Source organism: Hippoglossus stenolepis, chromosome 14 (assembly GCF_022539355.2).
Source record: "Hippoglossus stenolepis isolate QCI-W04-F060 chromosome 14, HSTE1.2, whole genome shotgun sequence".
Lineage (NCBI taxonomy): Eukaryota > Metazoa > Chordata > Actinopteri > Pleuronectiformes > Pleuronectidae > Hippoglossus > Hippoglossus stenolepis.
Window position 1 is genome coordinate 26,842,177 of NC_061496.1, and position 21,918 is coordinate 26,864,094.

The following is a 21,918-nucleotide window of genomic DNA, read 5'->3' on the forward strand; positions in this document are numbered from 1 at the left end:
AATTAAAATTGAAATGAAAATAAAACCAAGGTAAAAAGAGCTTACTATAAAAAGAGTCAAATGCAATACAATACAAAACTAAGACTGTATACATTCAATGGTGCTTTAACTGTATGGAGTGTGTTTCCTTGTCTCTGCCTGCTGCACCACCCCTCACCTGAATCCTGAGGAGAATTCGTTGCGGAAAGTCAAGACTCAATTCTCTCGTGAGCCTCCGCAGGACATGTCTAAAAGCGGCTTATGTGAGTGTAAAATGCAAGATCATTTGTGCTTGGTACATGACTTCAGAGTATATTGTGTTGTAGTTGTGATTAAACTTTAAGCCTTTGGCAAACCTCTTAAACCATGACCAAACTTGGAATACAGTCTTGTGAGACTGAGATACATTTCTCTGAGAGAAACATGGTTGAGAAACATGGCAGCTATCAACCAAAAACTCTTCACAGGGAGTGGGGGCTGTAAGTCTTTAGACATCTTCAAGCCTCAGTGGGGAATAGACTTTTGAAAGCATTTTAAGCTGCAGGGGCTGCTTATGTCACAGTGACCTTGACCTTTAACCACCTAATTCTATTCAGGTCATTATTGAGTCGAAGTGAATGTTTGTGCCACATTGAATGATAATCCCTTTGGGCTATCCTTATATATTGTGTTCAAAACAACGCACGGCCATGTGACCTTCCAGAGGCCATTGCTTCCCTCTTCCTTCTCAGGAGTGCAAAGTGGTTAGAACCTGTGCATTGTAGTTTGTTCTTCTACAACATTTATATCTACACCACCCATATGCCCACAAATAATGGTTCATGTGGATATTTTCAGCAGGACAGACTGTGGTAATGCGTCTTTACAGGTTTCAGTAAAACAAAAAAAACTTGTCCTAACAAACACAAGAAAAGGGAAGTTCCTTAAATCACTGCACTGGCATCCTGTGCATATAACAGCTTATTACTTGTCCTCGAAGCACTAAATGATCTCCAATGCAAATCCATCTCTGATCGACTTGTTTGTTACGAACCATCCAGTCCCCTCAGGTCATCTGGGACAAATTTAGTCACAGAATCAAAACCAATCAAAATGAAGCAGCTTTTAGTTTCTGTGCTCCTCACCTGTGGAACAAGCTTCCTGAACACCGGAGGTCTGATACAACTATCAGTTCATTTAGATCAGGGCTGAAAACACTATTGTTTGCCAACCAATGAGGTACATATCATACTTATAATCTTATCACATTTGAATCTTTAACTATTTATTGTCATGTTTTTGCTTTTGTTTGTTTTAGTTTATATTTATATTCATGTTCTTAATTATTCTACTCTAAAGAAATTTGAACTGCTTTGTTTTTATTGTCTTTTACATACAATGCACTTGTCCTCCTAGAGTCTTATTTTTAATGTATTTCCATGTCTCTGTAAAGTACTTTCAATTCCCTTGTGTCTGCTCAGTACTGTATAGTTAAACTTGCCTTGACTTGTATTAGTATTACTCTTAGTTAAGGCTGGAACGTGCTTCTTCCATGCATGTTCAGGGACATTTGTGTGTTTTTTTTTCCATCCTTGCGTTTACAATTTTATTAGGTCACATTTTTTGACAGCAACTGAATCGATCTATCACATGGCTTGACTCTAGATTTAGACTCTGGCACAACTCGGGTAAGTGAAAAAGCAAAGTCTCCTGGGTCAATGACTGGAGCAATGTTTGTTAACAGGCAGGCGAGGCAAAATACCAAAGTGGCAAAGGCAGGTACAAATCTAAAGACGCAGACTGAGGAACAATCACAAGAAGTTAGAAGGAGCAGGCAGAGGGAATAGATATATATATATATATATATATATAAACTGTATATGGGGACAGCTGCTTCACATTGAGAGAGGAATGAATGAATGAACAGATGATTTATATGTAGCCAGAAAAATGACATGTGGTCGATTCCTGGATAATGATTAAATGTGGGAGCCTGATTCTCACATCATCCCATTGCTGACACTCTGTACATATTTATTTTTCAGTCCCTGGTATAACTCCTAACCTTGACATTATGTTGTTGTCAGTATCATTCTCCTGACTAACGAGTTCTGTCCTATCTTCAGCCAGGTCAGTTATTGAAGTTACTCTGTATCATAAATAAATCATGGCTTAGCTTTTTAAGTTCACGAAACTGCAACATTAGCTGTTATTTACCCAAAGTGGAGTTACCCAGATGTGTGAATGAATGAAGGTTACAGCTTTATTTGACTAATTCACCCTTAAATGTAAATAATTGAGTACATTTTACAGTTGTATTACAATCATAGTTTCTATAGGAAATGCTAAAAGAAAATGACAATAATAATAAAGTAACTGATCTTTCTAAAAAACAGACAGACGTACAAAACATGCAGAAGAAAATAACCTCCTTGATGGAGACAATAAAATAAAGGCCCCAGATTTTAGTCTTTCCTGCACACTTCAATATGTAACATGGGAAAGGTTCTGTATGGCAGAGAGGTTTTCTAGCAGGTTAATATTAAGAAAGGACCTATTTTATCAATAAATCAATCAAATGTTATTTGTAAAGCCCATATTCACAAATCACAATTTGTCTTATATGGGTTAACAAGGTGTGACATCCTCTGCCCTTAACCCTCAACAAGAGGAAGGAAAAAGTACCCAAAAAACTATTAACATGTGAAAAACATGGAAACCTCAGACAGAGCCACATGTGAGGATCCCTCTCCCAGGACGGACAGAAGTGCACTGAAACTGAACACATCAACAAAATTACAATTTTTACAGCATTGATTAGAAGAAACAGTTTTTAACATAATGGAAGGTGTGTCAGTGTTTAAAGTATTTATACATAAGAAAAAACAGATAGAAATGAAGGGAGCAGCAACGATAGTTGAAATGGAGGAGTTATTGCCAATAATGGTAGAATATGTGAGTAGACGTATTGTATATCAAGTAGTCTTGTTGTAATCATCCCAAACAATGATTTTTCTCTAAACCTACAAAGTAGCATTGTAGCCTAAACCAAATTTTCCGTGCCTGAACTCAACCAAACTGCAACTGGAAACTGAAAGTGACCATGAGCATCACTCTTCATACCACCTCACCTGACTTCCTGAGGTCTTGAAAGATAGAAAGTGACGTTCAATCAGCTCCCGATGGTGGCAGCTGTTTGGAACTCTCCCTGGTGTATGGCACATATTATAAGTGTCCATTGCAAAGATATGCTGATTCTTTTTATCAAAAATGCATCAGGTGATTAAAAAAGTGGCAAAAAGAAGACACTTCGGGAAACATTAGATTTTTCATATGGGTGCAAAAAGCTGAATAGTGGTCGTGGTGGCGATGCAGAGTTCTGTGATGAGTAATTATTGCTCAGTAAAGACCAGGCAGATTTCATCTGACCAGCTTCTGCACCAAATCACAGAAAACGGTCAAATGTATTTGGGTCGGCTGTGGCAGCTCGACAGCGTCCCAGCCAACATGACTCTCACTGGGTGTAGTAGTGCTCTTACAGTATGTAGAACAAGTGCAACATGAGAAGTTATGAAGCTGTGAATGCATCGTATCAAGTAAAGTGCTTGTATAGTGGCAGGAAAAGGCTGAAGAGACTGACAGGGTTCCAAAACAAGCTGAGCTGCTCAGGTTAAAGTCTCTGTTTGTTCTTCTTGACAGTGCTGTGGTCTTGTCCTCATGCTCCACTTCTTCTGTCTCCTATCTCCCTCCAGCCCCTTATCTCTCCTCCTGTTTGCCACTCTCTCTGCCTCCCACTGGCTCTCGTTAACCTGTCCATGTCTATATAACATGCCTGGCTGCAGTGGTCAGTGCTATCTCTCTCCTCTGCACGATGAAGGCATTCAATGTCCTGGTGCTGCTGGCCTCAGTGGTGCTGCTCTGCCGCGCTGCTCCAGTATTGGAGCTGTTGATGTGCAGTGAGGATCACAGTGCTGCGGCGGCACGTCTGGCAGTACATGACATCAACGAGCACCACAACCATGGCTACAAGTTCCGGCTCAGTGAGATCAAGGAGAACAAAACGGAAAAGGTATTGGAACCAGAAAAGGAGAACCGTTTTCTTTAGGTTTGACTTTGAGGTTGTGGTCCTGTGAAAATATTTATTATTTAGATTTAACAACAAATTTACTCTCACACCAGCTCAGACTGTATTGTTGTCCTTTTACTTCGACATTGTAGATTCTAATGTTAAATTTCTAAATAAGATGTGCAATTACTTATTAATTGTACACTGTAGCCCTACCTGCAGGAATGGAGTGAGTAGAAAATGTGTGGGAGCACATAAGGAGGTCTGGGGAAGAATGTGTTTTTGGACATTGAGATGTTATGTGTCTAATGCATATTTTAATGATTATATTCCATTGGCTATTCATGACAAGCACAATGTCTGAGTGGCGAGAACATGAGACTGTTGGCAGTTCTGTGGGGACATGAAAAGCTTCATTTACCTCAATAAGAGTGATTTCCTCTCTGTTGTTTCCAGGTTGAGGACGGATGTACCATTGAGTTACACTTGGACCTTCTGGAGTCAAAGTGTCACTCTATCAACCCCAAACACTTTGAGGACTGTGAGACCCGTCATGAAACTGAGCGTGTAAATGCGAAACCACTTTTTATTTAAACTACTGCCCCTTTATGAACCTTATGCTATCATCTTTTATCCAGGATCTTGACTTTCTTCAAAAGACACTTTGAGGTATCTACAGTTTACTGTCTCTGTTTCCCTGCAGGACGTGATGGCACACTGCACCGTCATGATGGCTGTAAAAGATGGCAATGCTAATGTCACCAAATATGACTGTGACACGCGACAAGGTGCGCTTCTCTTCTTAATTGTATCCAAACCCAGCACCAGATAGAACAGTTCTCCACTTTTTGTTTTTTTTGCATCAAGTGCCAGGTCCACTCCACTATGTTTTGATTCAAGTAGAATCAGAAAAAAAAAGTATCTACTTTTAAGCTCTGTACTGATTGTTCCCAGAAATGTTCTATTTACAAAGTGCTTTTCTAGTCTTGGTGACCACTCAAAGCGCTTTACAGTAGTTATTGCCATTCACCCTTTGACACACCCTCACTTTCTCTATGAAAAGGGTTATTTATTGTGTGAGTATATATAAAAACACATACACTTTCTCACTGTGAAACAGGGCTGTGCAGTTATCATCATATTTCACCTCACAAAAAAGTGAGAAAGCCGGTTGATTCACAACAAGCATTCTGTGTGTGTGTGTGTGTGTAGTGACAACCAACAAGGATATGCAGTTGTTGTGCCCTGACTGTCCCGTGCTGATCCCACTCCACAGCCCTGAGGGTCTCAAAGCTGTTGAAAAAGCTGTGCACGAAGAGAACGTTAACAGTGCCAACGAGCGCTTCTACATCCTGCAGGAAGTGGGACGGGTGTTGAGTGGGGTACAAAGAATTTACACACACACACACACACACAACCTAGTCTAAACATAAGCACTACTTGCCAACCTTAATCAAACCCTGACCACTGACCTGAAAATTTGCATTGACAAGTGCCATACCAAATTTGAGTATCACACAGCAGCACATCTGTATCCCATCCCTTTAAACCCTGCATGTTTCCCTGATTTACTCTGACCTCCTCCTCTCTCAGTACATGTCGTCGCAGGGGATGTACTACAGTTCTGAGTTCGTAATTGTGGAGACTCATTGCATAATGGGATCCAGAATTGCCATTGAAGCATGCGACCCCCTCTGCCCTGACCGAGCCGTAAGTACAACTCTTACACACAGAGGTTTTGGGAGGATGTACCGCCCCACACAGACAGTGCACTGAACTGATAAGAGAGCAGAATTCATGCAGACTTTAAACACAAGGCGGTCTCAAGCATTTTAGGTCATTGATGACATCACAGTTTATGTGAGGGCACAACTTTGCAACTGCTCATTCAAAACAATTTAATTGAAACATATATTTAAACATACATACAAGAACTGGCTGGGAACATATGAAAGGGAAAAAACGACATAAGCATGAATACAGTTTGTGATGAAAACGCTATGTCTGTATTTCTACATTATTTTCATATTTCTGTGTCCTTATGTTAATTGGGTGGGCGGCCTCAGTCTAAAACCTGATTGGTTAAAGTGGTGTGATCATGGGGTCTATTTCTTCTGTCTCTGCTAAAACTGTAGAATCGCTCGATTGAAATCTGACAATTTAATAAAATATAACTCAAAATAGCAAGTCAGTATGAAAGTAAAGTAGCAAGTAGTAAAGAATGCAAACTGAGACACAAGTGTTTCTAATATTTTTACTCAGGGTTTGATTATTTCTGAAACTACAGATCACCTGGGATTATCACACAGAGGCACTAGAGTTTAGATGTCATGTAATTATTGTTTTTCTCTCATTGTTTTATTTTAGTTACTGTGAAGCACTTTGAAGACTTTGTGCTATTTGTATTAGTAGTAGGAACAGTATTAGCAGTAGTAGGAGTAGTAGTATGTGATGAATTGAATTATCGATGTATTGATATAGATTAGGTGTGAGGCTGTACAAGCATTGTTGCTTCTCCCTACTTATTTTCGGAAATCATTTGGTAATTTATGTTTCACATTGAAAGTGTTTATTTATTGTTGTTTTGTTCTTTTTCTATATATATTTTTTGAGTTTTTTTTTGAATATCCATGTCCATGATCCCCACAGTGGTATGAAAGTCTTGAATCAGAGCTATAGGCAGTGCCTTGTATTCCAATATACAGTAGTAACAGTACGTCTTTGAGTTTGATGGTGAATATTTCGATCATTCTGTGTTTCAGTGTCCCATTCGTCTCATTGTCTCTCTCTCTTCCCTCTGAAGCGTCACGCTTTCTGCAGATCATCTTATTCAAATGGAGCTGGACTTCGGTCTGTTGAATGTGAATACTATCCCGCATTGGTGAGTCCATATTCTAAACATGAATGCTCCCCCAATCCTGTGGTGTGTCTTGTAAAACCCCACGGATGATCAGATATCTGAGGTTATATATACTTATATATAGTTATATACACACTTCAACTCACTCATGTTTGTTCTCCTGAACAGAACACAACTGCTCTCGGCCCGGGTGAGACGGAGCCCCAGTGTAAATGCCCTCATCTTGCTGGCCAACCTTCCCCCGCTGGTCATCATCCCTCAGCTGGCGGTAACGGACCCCCAGCCCCTGCTCATGATCATGGTCAGGGTCAGGGCCCTCCTTCCTTTGCTGGCAGTCAAGGACCCCCACCCCATGCTCATGATCATGATCATGGTCAGGGCCCTCCTTCCTTTGCTGGCAGTCAAGGACCCCCACCCCATGCTAAAGGCCCACCTAATGAAGAAAGAGGGCTCACCTTCTTCATCAGTCCCTGCAATGGAATCTTGGCCAACCCAGACCCAGCTCTCCACCCCATTTGTCCCAAGCCTTTACCTGAACCCCGCCAAATCCCAACACTTGAGAGGCCCTGAAACACAACACCAATATATGACAGTCACTGTTCAGAAGACTTCTCGAAGAGTCTCTAACGCATACAAGAATGGTTTGAGTCCTAACATCTTACAGAACATGTACAATAAAGTATCAAGGTCTGTCATTCGAACTTCTTCCAATGACCGGCTTCGTTTTGTAGAACACTACTCAGAATGTCTCAATTATTAACAGATATATACAGAGTGTGGGGTATGAATCAGGATACTATAGCCACCACATAGGCCTACATAATCAGATTACATAAATATATCTGTGGCATCATTTATTTTATTGAAAATTATGTAATTACAGGCAGGCAAAAGGGTCAGCAAATAAGAAATAGAAAACAAAGTTAATTCTTTAACATCCAACCTGGACTTATCCTGGTGGGCCCGATGGCCAGTCCCACTAAGGCCCAGAGGAGGGGGAGGGCTGGCAAAGGACCACAGAGGGAATTTCTTTTTTTTTATCATAAGACGGACCACCTCAACTTTCTGGTAATATGCTGCATTCTATTTTTTGGACTATGAATTTTATATTTGGCTAGTTGTTACACATTGACCCCCTCCAATAGTTAATGACTTCCATTTTGCCACGTGTTTCACAAACAGGGTTTCCTGAGTTAACAAGTAGATTCCATGTCACAAGTGTTTTAGAGCTGCAATCAGAGCTCTTCTGTATAAGTTGTTATATTGCCAACACTTCTTTAAATGAAAGAGTAAGATGACACAGCAATGAGATGGTAAACATTGAACACCACCAATATTTCCACCTCACATATTTTTTAAATTTGATGAGGCTTAAAGAGAGACTACATCAATCAATGAAATTACTGTAAACAACAATGAGGATGGACATCTGTTTATTACACTTTATAACAGAAATACTACAGAAACAAATAAAATAAATACTTAAAGATGGCAAATAATGCAGTGTATGCGAAAGAAGACATTTGAAGACAAATACATTCTTCATGATAATTGGAATCTACCAGTCTTAACAGCATTTATCTGACCAACAAATGAGAAGACAGACATGTAGATCATTGGCAAATAAATTAAAACATCAACAACAGCCACCAAAAAACAAGTTTATGTAGCACAGCAGGTCAGTAAAGGTTCTGTAAACGAGCTGAAGACAAACAGTTATGGTTTTGCTTCCACCTTGAGTTGAAAGTCTTTCAGTCCTTGAATCTAGAAGTTCCTCCTTCAGGCAGAGAAGTAAGCAGAAGCTACAGGAGGCTTTGTTTGCTGAGTGAACTCTGAAAAGAAAAATTTAAAGAAATGGAGGATTCATTTCAATTATCTGATTAATTTCTTTTATTTCCATAAAACTTCCAAATTTGCATTATACTACAAACTAAAAGGCTAGGTGTGTTTGTGTCGATACTTCAAAGATGCATGCATGAGGTGCCAGGAGGTGGCTATGACAGCAGACTGCAGCTTCCAGGGTCTGTTCAGACCAGGAGGAAACAACTTGCCTTCACTTAAGGTCTGACAGTACGTTGTTAAATATTGTTTTAACTCTGTACAACCACTCAGCTTTCAGAGTTCGCTATCAAATGCATGAAGTCGTATGGAAAAAGCAAACTACACTGATCACTTGTGCCGGGGTCAGACTACACAATGTCAGCCAGATTACAGCTCAACCCAGAAAACATATGGCGTCGGGTAAGTTCAGAAATGATCAGTAAGCATCGGCAGCTGCCTGACATAGTGAGCATCTTGAACAGACTATACCTTGTACCAGCATCACTGGCCTCGAACTATCAATACTGACATTAGAAATCAGTCACCTGAAACCAGCATTTACTGTTTATGCTGAATATTCTGTAGCTTACAGTCAATGCAGTACTCTAATTCAATTCAATTTGTATAGCGCCAAATCATAATATACATTATCTCAAGGTACTTTACATAGAAGGTGAAGAGCTGATGAGTTTTACCTCTGTGAAGCAGATTAGACGACAGACCGTAGATTGGGATGCTGTCATCTCTCCTCTCAAAGTACTTCGAATCCAGACCTGGGTAGTCACCACTGAAGAGAAAAACATATGCGCTTTAGGAACACTAAGTCAGACTACCAGCCTTAACGCTTAAGAACTAAACAGTAGTGGCATTGCTAAGTCCTCTTTACACTGAAGGATTTTATTTCTTACATTGAGCCAACCTACACAGCCCGACCCACAAAAAAATACCATAATTCACAATCCAATTCTGATCGCCATTTTTGAGACAAACAAAAACTAAGGATACAACCAAGTGAAAAATGTCGGTGAACCCTATTATCAAAACCACAATTGAAAATTGATGAGCTAAGACAGGCCAGGTGAATTAGTAATTGTAGTCTGAATGCGAAAAGAGGTGTGTATTAGATGTTGGTTACTTTATGTTGCGGAAATGCAGATCACTCACAGTCAGAGAATCAGACGACCTGCAACCTCTGTGTGACAGAGACAATGCTTCTCTATCACATACCATTCATACACTGTCAGGGCAAGGGGCAACCTTCTTTTTAGTGGGCAACCCTCTTCATATCCTAAACCACAACCACCCCAATCTAATATATTGTATGCCATTCAACACAGAAGGCATTGCATGTTATTTAAAGCAGTCCTTTTCATTTTTTTGAGCCGTCTGATACTAGCCAAATATCTAAAAAGCTGACCTGATCGATACATAACTGGTCACACATCACCAGCTCTTGGTCTGAAAGATCAAACTCACATCTGTCTGCTGGCTGGCTGCACTGCTCGCTGTTCAGCAGGGGTGACATCCACCGGCATCCCAGGAGATACAGTCGGTTTGACCGTTTGAGGATAAAACTGAGCCTGAAAAAAATACAATGATGCCTTTAACTGGTTTCAGTGTTAAATTATACAAATACAAAACTTAATGCAAATATAAAACATCACTAATATATCAAAATTTACTTGAAAACAGCTGTATTTGATATGTGTTATTACATGATGATTGTATGCTTAAAACTGTGAGCAAGTGGAAGGGACAAAGCCAACAAAGAGTTTATCGGCCTGTGACACAGCTAGTACGTCCTACCCTTAGTCCAGTGGTTGTGGATAAAACTGAAGGATTCCCCACACATTCCGGAGGCTGTGGATTTCTGGACAGCTGCTTTTCATTCAGCTGCTTGTTCAGCCAATTTATAACTGTGGAAAAAGAGAAATGATACAGAGATGAGAGTGAAACAAAACTGACATGGCACCTTGAACCTCATTCTTTAACATTCTAATGTAATGATCGGAGTTTGGGATATACCCTCTTCAAACTGTCTCTTCGGTTTGGTGACAAGAAGACACCATTTTTTCTTATTTCTTTTGTCACAAACAAATTCAACCATTTCACCTATAAACCATGAATAAGTACAGCAGACTAAATCATTATTTTAGAGGCCAGAAAGAAGAAGTAAAACAGTAGAAAAAATACTTTTAATTAAAAAAGTAAAGTAAAAACATTTCTATCAATAGAGACCTGAAATAAAGATGGGATTTATATAAAACATTAGATAATCCAAATGTCCAAATGTAACATTAGGAATTGACAGCGTTTTCTTTTTTTATTTATTAAGTAGTAGTGTTGTCCTTGTGTTCACAAAAACATGAATATTGCTATTATTTTGCTTGTGTGGTTTCAGGCTATACTGCCTGATCGATTATCAGCCATACAATTTCAATTATATTTTAGACAGCGACACATTTGAGCTGTTTTGGCTCTGTGGCTTATTTTATTTAAAATGAAACAATGACAGCCTTGTTTTTTCCTGCTCATTTTATTTATATTCATCCCGAAATATCAGATATCATGACAAAAGTTTATCTTAAATTATATTTTCTAACTAAAACAACTCCTTCAGTGTTTACCTGAGAACACATTTATATTTAAGAGGAAGGATCAATGACAACTAATCAAAAAAAGTTTTAAAAACATTTCTGTCACTCTTTTGTCAGGACCCATTGCACCCCCTTATTAAACCGCAGGGTCCTGCCTGTATGTTTCCAGGTCAAAATCCTTCTTTTTACTTCAGATTTTCACTTTAATTTTGAAATTGTCATTTTTAATTATGTACTTTTGATAGTTGTTTTTAAACTTCTCTTAAATTTGAAGTCTTAATAATGCATATCTTAATAATCCTCTTTTTATTGACCATTAAAATATGATCTAATGAAATAGTGTTATAGTCCATACATACATTAATTTGGAAAATGCATTTATTAAGATCAGTTTTTATTATGTAAATAGATCTGTTTTTCCATGACACTATATATCGCAATGTGATGGGAGAATGTCCCCATGAGCTGCTGAAGGTGGCTTACATATTATTCAGAATCATTTCTGGTAAGAGATTTTTCTGTTCATCTTCTGAGATGAGTCACAATGTTTTAGACTAATGGACACATCAGTGACACGTGTGGATGACTGTGTGATTTTTTTTTTAAAGAAGTAAACTTGTGTCAAAATTGTCAGACAATTGTTATTCCAAGCAGAAGTTTGAGTTATGTTGTAAAAAATGTTTTTAAATCCAGCGATTGTTGGGACACAAGCATCCTTACCATTCTCATTAGTTTTCAACACTTCTCTGCTTTCATTTAGCTTCTGTACTGTCATCTCCAACTGCTCCTTCAGTTTTGACACCTGTAAAATACATAGAATATTGTTATCAAATTCATTCAAATCAGTTTCATTTCTTTTAACTGGACTAGTTCTTCTATGTAGGAGGAGAACTTACAGTATAGTGATGAATTAATACAAAGATGGGAGTTACTAACAGAAGATTAATGTCTCTCTCTTGGTTTCTGATTTTCACAACACAGGACAGATGTGTAAGTAGGTTTGTTTTTCCTGCTACGGATTCAGTGTAACTTTAATTAGACTAGACTGTTCTTATTATGTAAAATATCTCTAGTGTTTTGCTTGATTCACTGAGCCCCTCTCTCACTGACTATCTCAAAAACCCACAGACCCATGCGTCGTAGTTGGACTGGCCAGCAGGAGGAATGGAAGAAATACCACCACAGTGGTAAAAAAAAATCCAGAAAGTTTTCACGGTAGGCCCTCCCCTGTCCTGTTCTGTACAGTTGGCTCAGCCCCGAGATGCAAATGTTTGATTTTTGATACTAGGCAAAATAAATATAATCTGACTTTGACCTAACTCAATATCAACTAATGACTTAAAATTGTGACTAGTGAAAAATAAATGTTGGGTTGGAAGTTATCCAATAGCAATTAAAATTCCTTTTCATGATTTGAAGACATACCTGCTCGTCCTTGGTGATGACCTGCTGCTGAGCGCTCTGTAGATCTTTCTCCACTTTCTGAAGTTTCTCAGATGTGTCCTGCAGGACCTTCTCCTGTGACACGGTCACAGTGTTTTTGACTTTTATTTTTCCAACTAGGCCTCGAACCTCCCCCTGCAGCTTCTTAATGATACCATTCGCCTGGATAAAAATAAAAATAATAAAATAAATAAAAGGTTGAACTGGACCATATTCAAACATTAGGCACAGTCCCATACTTAGTTGCCAGTTTAAAAGTTACATCAACAACTGTTTCTATTAATTTGTCAGGCACCTTTATATCAATGAAACTAGTTTAAAGGACAGAAACACCTCTCTAATGCAATTGAGTTGAGCAGCATTACAAATTACATCCCCCCTTTATGAAAAGTCTAAACCTGGTTCATGGATCATACAGGACACAGGAACACCTCAGAGTGTTGGTCTACGATTGTAATGTTTGTCATAAAGAGATAATAAATTATCCCATCATGTGTTCAGTTTTGGTGTTAAATTACACCAGCAGATGGACACGCTGCATGCAGCCTCACAAACCTTTATAAGCTCCTCAGATAGTGTTTTCAGCGTTGCTTCAAGTTTTTTCATCTGAAGCTCTTTACTTTCAGCATTTTCTTCTACTGATTCCTGAGAACAGAAACAGAAACAGGAAGAAATGGGGACTTCGTATGGGACTATTTTCAGCTGTGGATGAATTCATTTTAAGTACACTAATGATTTTGTGCAGTAGAAGGGCATTTGTGAGATTGATTCAAACTAAGCTACAGCATGTGTTCATGGTTATACAGTATGTCACTTAATGCAACAGTGCGGTTGATGCGCTTTTACTCGTTTTTGGACGATGGAGCTCTATGCCATAGAGGAATAAGATATACAATAATTGGCTTTGGATATATATTAGTAGCCAATATTTTATTGGTTGATAATGAGTTAATGTTATTGTTAATGGAATTTCAGTGCTTCTGAATGGGTATCTTTGCCTTGCCGTCTTTCCCCTCTCTTCTCTCCTCTGCAGGCAGTGTCAATGCTCATTTAAATGAAGGCACAGACATGCATTATTATACTAATAGTGAACAGTTTTGAACAAGTTTAAAACAAACTAATTGGAGGCGACACGTATCTAAACTTTCAGACCTGGTATTAACGTATGCATGTGTCTTCAGACCTGGTATTAAAGTGTCTCAGGTGACGTGATAGTAGTAGGTTGTGTGTCTGCCATAGGATCAGGAAATATTATAAAGTATACAGTAAAGTGGGCTGGGAATGCATTTCTTACCTTCTGCTGCTGAGTGGCTTCCAGCACCTCTTTTGTGCGGCGCATCAGCTGATCCTTATCTTTGATTTCCTGGTCTAGAACAGCCACTCTCATCTGCAGCTGGTTCACTAAACGCTCTTTCTCATGGACCTCTGTATCCAAAGTGCTGTTCTCCCTCCTCAGTGACAGAACCTGCTGCTTTGAGCGCTGGCACTCCTACAGAGGTAACACACATAGGAGCAGGAACACAATCCCACAAGTCAAATAAACACTGCAACAGACATGGGGACGTCAAGAGAACTAATACTTTGCTATCCAGTCGATGCCAAAATTCTCCCTTTGCACATTTAATATATTTTCTCCATATATCAGCAAGAGTGGACATGTTCATTCGAGGCTATATGAGATTATAGTCTAAGTTTCTCTATGTAAAATATTTTTCTGATAAGAGAATATTTAGATTTTGAACAAGAAAAAAAGAGGAACACATCTGAGTTGGAATTGGATTTTTTCTTTCTTGGTATAGGCATCTGATTTTAAAATGCACTATGGTGATAAATCGGCCAATCAGCCTTGGTGGAGGTATGTGCTTTCAGAGTGCCCTTCTAGTTGTTAATAATTTTAAATCCTTCGATAGTTGATAAAGGTGTTCCTCAAGGATCCATCTAAGGCCCATTACCCTTTACTCTCTTCATGAATATTTGTTTTCCAACTCAGTAGTGTAGCACCTATTTGAGGCATGTGATAGAAACTTGACGAATAAGGGACAGACTGCCCCTTACTGATAGGACCCAATTATGAAGCAGATGTGGTGTCCACGGCATCGTTGGTAAAGAGTCCCCAGAATGTCCGAAGGAGCCGACATGAGAAAACAGAAGGATGTCCGGGGTGAGTGGGTGTGTTGATGATGTGTCTAACATGCGACAGATACAAAAAAAGGAAGAAAGAAATACAAATATCTCAGGATGAAAAGTCATCCCTCATATGGAGTCCTTGTTCACTTACCTCCTCTGCACCGACTAGTTTAATCTTCAGGTCTCTGATGGAAGACTCGTTCTTGTATTTCCTCTCTGTCAGCTCTCTGCAGGAGGCCTCTAGCTCTGTCACTCTGCTGTGAAGCTGCTGGCTACTCTTTTTGTGAGAGCTCTCCAAGTCCTGACGGAGCTGCTCAATCTGCTGCTGAAGCCTGCTTTGCAACTGAAAAATATCAAGAACAAATACCAAATAAATACAGTGTCTAAGAACCCTATAATCCACGTCTGTGCCATTGATCACCTTGGTATATTCCACATAAATGGCTGCTTTCCGAAAAAACCTGCAAATGCAAACTAGTCAACATATTTACGGTGATAAAAAAAAGATTCAGTTAAATCCCTATATGATGTCTAACAGTGTACTTTTAGATTATCTCTGTTGTGGAGCAAGCCTCAGAAGAAAAAATAAAATAGGGATCTTACCTCTACAGCCTTCTCTCTCTCCAACTGTAACTCCTGAGAATGACGGCTGGATAGAGAGCTGCTCTGACATGTCCACTCTGAACGCAGTTTGTCCAACTCTTTAGTCTTCTCAGATAGAGTCTATGAGAGAAATTCAGACATGTTAGGACAGCTAGTGTTTGGTTTTTACCTTTTACCATGTTTCTAATTTATGAAAGTGAAACCTAAATGGCAGTGATGAAAGTACTGAAATTTGTGTCCAAACATGATTAGTAACCAAAGTAGCTAAAACTTGTTGGATGACTTTTGAACAGAAGAGCAGACTGATATGAAGTCAAAATCTAATACAGTCAACATCTCCTTGATTATTGCACCAAATCTAGAACTTTATATAAGCAAGTCACTGATTTGGATATCTCAGCTCATGAGTTAGAGTTACCATTGTAACAGTGCTACATTCAACAAAAGTATTTAAACACCACATTCAATGACAGCACACCTGTTGAGCATAACTCAGTTGTCTGGACAGATCGTCTTCAGTCTTCTTAAGCTTTGTCTCCAGGGCCTGCTTCTCTACCTGAAAGATTGGGGGTGACATGGCCTTATAAACATCACATGGGGGAAAAAAACATGCCCAAATTGTGTCTTGAATCTTTGTTCACATGTAACACTCTGTACAGGGGACTACGAAAACGTCAAAATGCCCGACAGTATTATGAGGATGAATTATGTTGAATGAGCAAACCTTCAGAGATGAGAGACACACTGCCAGATAGTCCTTAATCTCCTTGTCAGAACCTTGAACAAGGCGTAAAGACAAGTGATTCAGGTGTTTGAATGCATTTGTCTCAACAACACTGAAGTTAGCAGGGCCTTCAAGCATTGAAGACTGACATGACAAGTGCAGGAGAAACCTGTGGAAAAAGACAAACAATCATTAAGGGTCTGTTGTTTTAGTGAAGTACATTATATTGAAAGGTGTCTAATATTTTTCCAACCACTAGATTAAATTTAAGATGAAGAACCATGTGCATGTCAAGTTCTCTTCAGCAACCAGTCACAAACCATTAATCAGAATATCACAGTATTATTTGCAATTTAAAAAAAAGAAAATGTTGTGCACTATATGCAAATCAATGGAATTATTAGGACTGATACAAATCAATAATTTGAATCTAGATCTAAATTGATTTAGTTGAACAATGTAATACTGTGTGTCATTTGCATTTCACCGTACCTTGGATTCTCTGACTCTTGCTCAGAATAGCACAGGTTTAGCAGGTCAATAAACTTCTGAGGAAATGATGCAAAGTCGATCAGTAGCCCCTGCTGGACTTTCAGACTACTCCGACAATGACAAAGAAAGAAATCATCAGTGAGCGTTGTTCACGACATCCTACATTCAAACACTGAGCTTATACAAGTAAATCTTTACCTTTGGAAATCTTCTTCTGATATAGAGAGGTTGAAGAGAAAATATGGATCCAGATCATCTGTTAGTCTTACGAGAAGATCCTAACAGAAACAAGAGTAACAGGTCAGTCACCAGGAAGACGTCTCGTCTTCATTTAGATTATTTTCACAAAAATCCTACTCACCCGTTTGTGCACTGGACTTGTTGTCAACTGAAGATTGATGATGACACGAATATTTGATTTCCTGCAAAATTAAATGGTTAAACCTCTTAAAACAGTACGTATGGTACGTAGTCATTGCCACTACCATCAAACCCCCCATTGTAACTTTCATAACCTTGATTGTGCTATGGTGATTGATGGTACTGGCCAGTAAATAAATTAATAAATAAAATATCATTTATATAATGTGACATGGCAGAAAACAAAGAAATTATGTTCTTCAAACAGCACCTACTGTACAAATAACTTTGAACTTGTCTGACAATAATTAATTCAAACATAGATGGGCAGTTTTGATAATAATTTGGCAGATACTTTTCTCTATATTTCATTCAAACAAATGTGATATTCCTCTCCCACTACTGCAATCTGTTTTACATTATATAATTATGAATGGACATCACAAGATCAGACCAATTGACACAGGACTTTATACAACGAGTGCAACTCACTAACAATAATATAATTTGTCACGGTTTACGTTACAACTAAATTGATCTGTCACAACTGACAAACTGTCATCTCACATTTGTCAAACTTAAATGTTGCAAGATACATCCTGAATAGGGGAGTAACAATCAGTCCAAGCCCCAAACCCATTTCGTTTAGGCTCTATCGTAAAGCAGCGAGTTACTGAACTTAACTGCTCCTCTAATAACAAAGCATCCTGGCAGGGTTGTATACAGACCACTGCTAGTAGCCTGAAGCTGTGTACCTATGATTTATACATGAAATAGTTCTGAGCATCCAAGCTTTTGAATTTCCATTGGATGAATGGCAAATGTCATTGATTCACCTGCATTAGCATAGATGTAATTTGGATATAATAAGTTTGTCACTTTAGTAACTGCAAACAATAGCAGTGGTTATTTTAGATCTCAACAATATTAATACAATGACATCCCCAGCAAAACTGTCAGGTCTGTTTACATCAACTACTGATGACGTGACGGGTTTTCGTAACGAGTACTGATGTTGTAATGGCTTTTTTAAGTGGTGTCCAAATTCGTTGGGGAAGATTTCAACCACTACCCCTTGTTACTCCGTTTCAAGGTGCAAGATAACCCTCGAAAACAAGGTTGGGGTAGGGCAAAGGCGTGAAATGGGATTGGGCCCAAATCTACAGATTGGTTTAGACCTCGATTATTAAAGTGATAGTTCACCCAAAAAAGAAATTTCAATAAATTTCTACTTACCACTATGACGATTGAGGGATGGTTGAAGAGTTTGTGTCCACAAAACCTTTTCGCAGTTTCAGGGGTAAACAGCATTGCAGCCAAATCCAAAACAATCGAAGTAAACGTTGACCATTTCTTCAAGGCCCGACATTTATATTCAAATGAAGCCTAAATGCAGCTTGAAAGAAGGGTATCCGAGGACATTTAGGACACTTGGATGACACCACAGGAGCAGTATGGAGGCATTTTATGTTTTTTTCTGTTGTTACGTTTTGAAGAAGTGGTCATCATCGACTTCATTGTATTGGATTTGGCTCCAACGCTGTTTACCCCTGAAACTCAAATACTTCACCCACCCCTCGATCGGCATAGTGGTGAGTGGATAATGAGTGGATTCTTCATTTACTTGGTGAACTATCCCTTTATGCAAAGGTTAAGTTCATATATTGTCTTATTTGGTTTTGTCCGGTGTGTATATTACCCAATTTAATCTAGTCTCTGGGTTATTATCCATCCCAGCTAACTAAACGAGCACAACTTCTTCTGAAGTTCAGATCATGAACTAACCAGAACAGTAACATGTCACACTGCTGTAAATATGACTTTGTTCCATTAGTAAAGTAAGGACAGCTCAGCAGGGACAACAGTGCATGTGTACCATGGTTCTTTGGTCCTTCATCGTGATACAAGATTATGGATGTTTATATTGTGGCTTCAATCTCAGGCTGTGGTCTATTTTGATTAGGAAGATTCCTAACTGAGTGAACAAGTGTATGGACAGTTTTTACATGATACAAATAAAAGTCACGTCTCTTAAATATATACCAAAAAAAAGGTAAAATGCACCATGTCTGGAAACTCTTCATACTTATGTCTGAAAGTTATTTACTCTTGCTCTTTCCTAAGTTCCTTATTTTGTATTCAAGTATTATTTTAATGGCTCAACTATTCAAACTTCCAGGTTACTGTTAATTTAACATTTACAACCTATGTCCTATGAGTAACTGGTTAAATCATCTGTTCTCATGAGGTGTGATTATGTTTTCACAACTGCAGCACAACATTTCTCACTTTTATACAGTTTTAATACGTTGGTCGTTATCGTCATTGTCTTTCACAGGTGAAATATGTGTTATATTGTAAATATGACTTTTGTACCCATCTTCTGTTATTGATAAAGTTTGCCTAAAAGGGCCTGGTGGATATTCTCTTCTGCGTCACATCGCTCAGTGACACCATGACGTTGTCAGTCGGGATCAGTGAATAGTGGTTAGAAATGGACAACCGAAAATGAGTTCAAATAATCAACATGTTCGACGAGACTGCGGTGAACTGTCTGGTTAAATGTGGGAGAAGGACACTTGGAAAATAATGAGTTTTGTGGTGTCCATTGTTTCTACTGGCCTTTCCTGTCATTGTGTACATTAACATGTCTCTGAATACAAACTGTTTGTTTCTCACATGAATACAGCAGAGAGGCAGTTGGACATCTCTCTGGGATATCTTACCTTTCCTCGCAGTCCCTGCACCTCACGTTCACCTGTAACACTTTGCTGAAGAGTTCCTCCATGTTGGTGTTATTAGACGAGTCTTTCCACTGGGGTGGTTCACAAACAGCGGTTAACGTTAAAGACACATTTAGGAAGCGAGGCAGCTAGAGCTTATGACAGGCGACTAACGCTAACGTCCGACAGCTAACGCTAATGACAGGCGAGTCAAGCTAAAAGGAGGCGGTGGTCTCCATCACATCGAGTCAGCAGGACTTGATTGTTTTTCTCTTAGTTTGGATTTGGCGCCTTTCACCCGCCAAGTGAACCGCCCTGGAAACGGAACCTGAATTATCTTCTTCATCCGGACGATGTCGATGAAAGTCAAAGCGTTCCACCGCCACCTAGTGACTGGGAGTATAGCATGTAAAAATGTGACACATTCAGGTCCCTAACACAAAAACACACGCGCACACACGCAAACAAACACGCACAAACACACACACACACACACACACACACACACACACACGTAATTGATATGGAGATACAGAGGTGATTTCATGAAGACAGATGTGACAGAACAAGTCTAACTGGGTGGTTGTGTGAGTGTAAGAAATAATAGTTAATTGAACCTTTTTTTTAAATACTTAATTTGAGTGTGCAAGCCTGCATGCAGGCAGACATTTTGACTCAAATAATTTCCAACAATAAATCTAATACAAAAGAGCAACAACAATAAAATCTCCAAAGACATGAGCAGAGTGAGAAAATATTTTAATTTAAAGCATTTCTTCATTCTTATTGGCTCAACCAGACTGATCTCAGGCTTCTCAGTTCTGTTATGTTGGTGCTGCTGCTGGGATTGAAATATTCTCCTCATTCAACACAGTTAGTTAATATAATTCATAAATCAATTTTACATGGGAAACGTCTCTCAACAGCAGTGGACTCTTGAAGATTTAAACCCTTGGTTGACTGTTGTGCCAACCACCAAGCCAGCAACATCTATAAAAGGCTCATCTCAAGTTGACATGTTGAGAGATATACTATTATACGCATTTTACTGTATCAGCAGTAGTAGATAAGCATGATAATTTATATTGTTTGGTTACATTGAGTTTAAATCAAAGGCAACTGTGCAAAGACAAGAAAGGGAAACCTAAAGGAGGGTTAGGTCAGCAGTTTTCATGTCAGAAAAGAAGAACAACTGAAAGCATTGAGTGCATGAAGAAAATGAACTGAAAGGTTGTGTTTAAAAAGAGACACAGTTTAAAACTATGTGTTCATCCTTACTGACAAGGACACTGAACGGGAACTAGAAGAATCAAACTGAAATTTTCCATGAAATAAACTATTTGACTGACTTGCTCATGTGAGTGGTGGAAATTGAAGTCCAACACTTTAGGTCCCAACATGTATTCCATTTATGGAGATGAGAAAGAGGAAATTGAACTTTGATGCAATAATAAATAATAATTAAAATAATAATGAATGATTGAAGAACAAAGAGTTTAGAAAATGGGGGAAACCTAAACTTAAATGCTGCTCACTACACAGCTGTACAAGCCACCAAGCTGCACAGGGCTGGCTCTCCGGTGGACTGCAGGGGTTGCAGTCCCAGTTCTCTGCACTGACCTTGGGATGTTGCTTGTCTCCTTCATCTTTTTCTCTGTGACATCACTTGGAAACAGGGTCTTCATTCATTCATTCCGAATGTGTCCTTGGGCAAGACACTGAGCCCCAAATTGCCCCTAGGATGTACCAGGAGTGTGTGAGCACAAATGCATTTGTATGTGTGTGAATGGGTGAATTTGATCTCAATAAGTCCATGACACAAAATAGACAGAGGAGGACTAACCTATTCACATCTTGTGATAAATCTGCTGAGGCATCAAGATTAAGTGGCATCTAGTGGTGGAGTTGCATATTGCAACCAACTGAATACGCGCAATGATGCTTAGGTTTAGGTGATTATATATGAATGGAAAATCATTTTAAATATTATAGATCCTCCTAAACCCTACACACTGGACCTTCAACCCTTATCTAAAGTTTATTTATGATGTATTTGAATCCTGATTCCACCCAAGGAAAGAGGGGCTACTCAGACGCTTGGCCTGACCTTGCATCTGTATATGCAGACTACAGTACATCGGCAG

The 21,918-nt window shown here is 38.9% G+C and overlaps 2 protein-coding genes across 2 annotated transcripts; one reads left to right on the forward strand and one right to left on the reverse strand.

Moving 5' to 3' along the window:
• Positions 1-3,781: 3,781 nt before the first annotated feature.
• On the forward strand, positions 3,782-7,622 carry ahsg1 (alpha-2-HS-glycoprotein 1; the record flags this gene model as incomplete). The annotated part of the gene is made up of 7 exons (XM_035177487.2): positions 3,782-4,027; positions 4,481-4,591; positions 4,728-4,812; positions 5,237-5,406; positions 5,618-5,734; positions 6,828-6,905; positions 7,053-7,622. Coding segments are annotated over 7 exons (1,209 nt in total), but the record flags the coding sequence as incomplete, so codon positions are not given.
• A 678-nt stretch (positions 7,623-8,300) lies between these two features.
• sass6 (SAS-6 centriolar assembly protein) lies at positions 8,301-20,134 on the reverse strand. Its single transcript, XM_035177486.2, has 16 exons — positions 19,778-20,134; positions 17,053-17,113; positions 16,890-16,969; positions 16,692-16,796; positions 16,200-16,368; positions 15,954-16,031; positions 15,476-15,595; positions 15,024-15,215; positions 14,040-14,234; positions 13,301-13,390; positions 12,728-12,907; positions 12,023-12,104; positions 10,512-10,621; positions 10,182-10,285; positions 9,401-9,492; positions 8,301-8,716 (listed from the first exon to the last, which is right to left on the reverse strand). Exons 1-16 carry the CDS (start codon positions 19,837-19,839, stop codon positions 8,664-8,666), a joined length of 1,773 nt encoding a protein of 590 aa, XP_035033377.1. The 5' UTR covers positions 19,840-20,134; the 3' UTR covers positions 8,301-8,663.
• Positions 20,135-21,918: the final 1,784 nt, after the last annotated feature.

Coding starts and splice junctions, on each gene's coding strand:
- sass6 (XM_035177486.2), bottom strand. CDS start 19,839: ATGGAGGAACTCTTCAGCAAAGTGTTACAGGTGAACGTGAGGTGCAGG. Junction 15,596..15,953: donor AACTGAGTTATGCTCAACAG/GTGTGCTGTCAT, acceptor TTTCTCTCATAG/ACTCTATCTGAGAAGACTAA. Junction 10,286..10,511: donor CCACAACCACTGGACTAAGG/GTAGGACGTACT, acceptor TATTTTTTTCAG/GCTCAGTTTTATCCTCAAAC.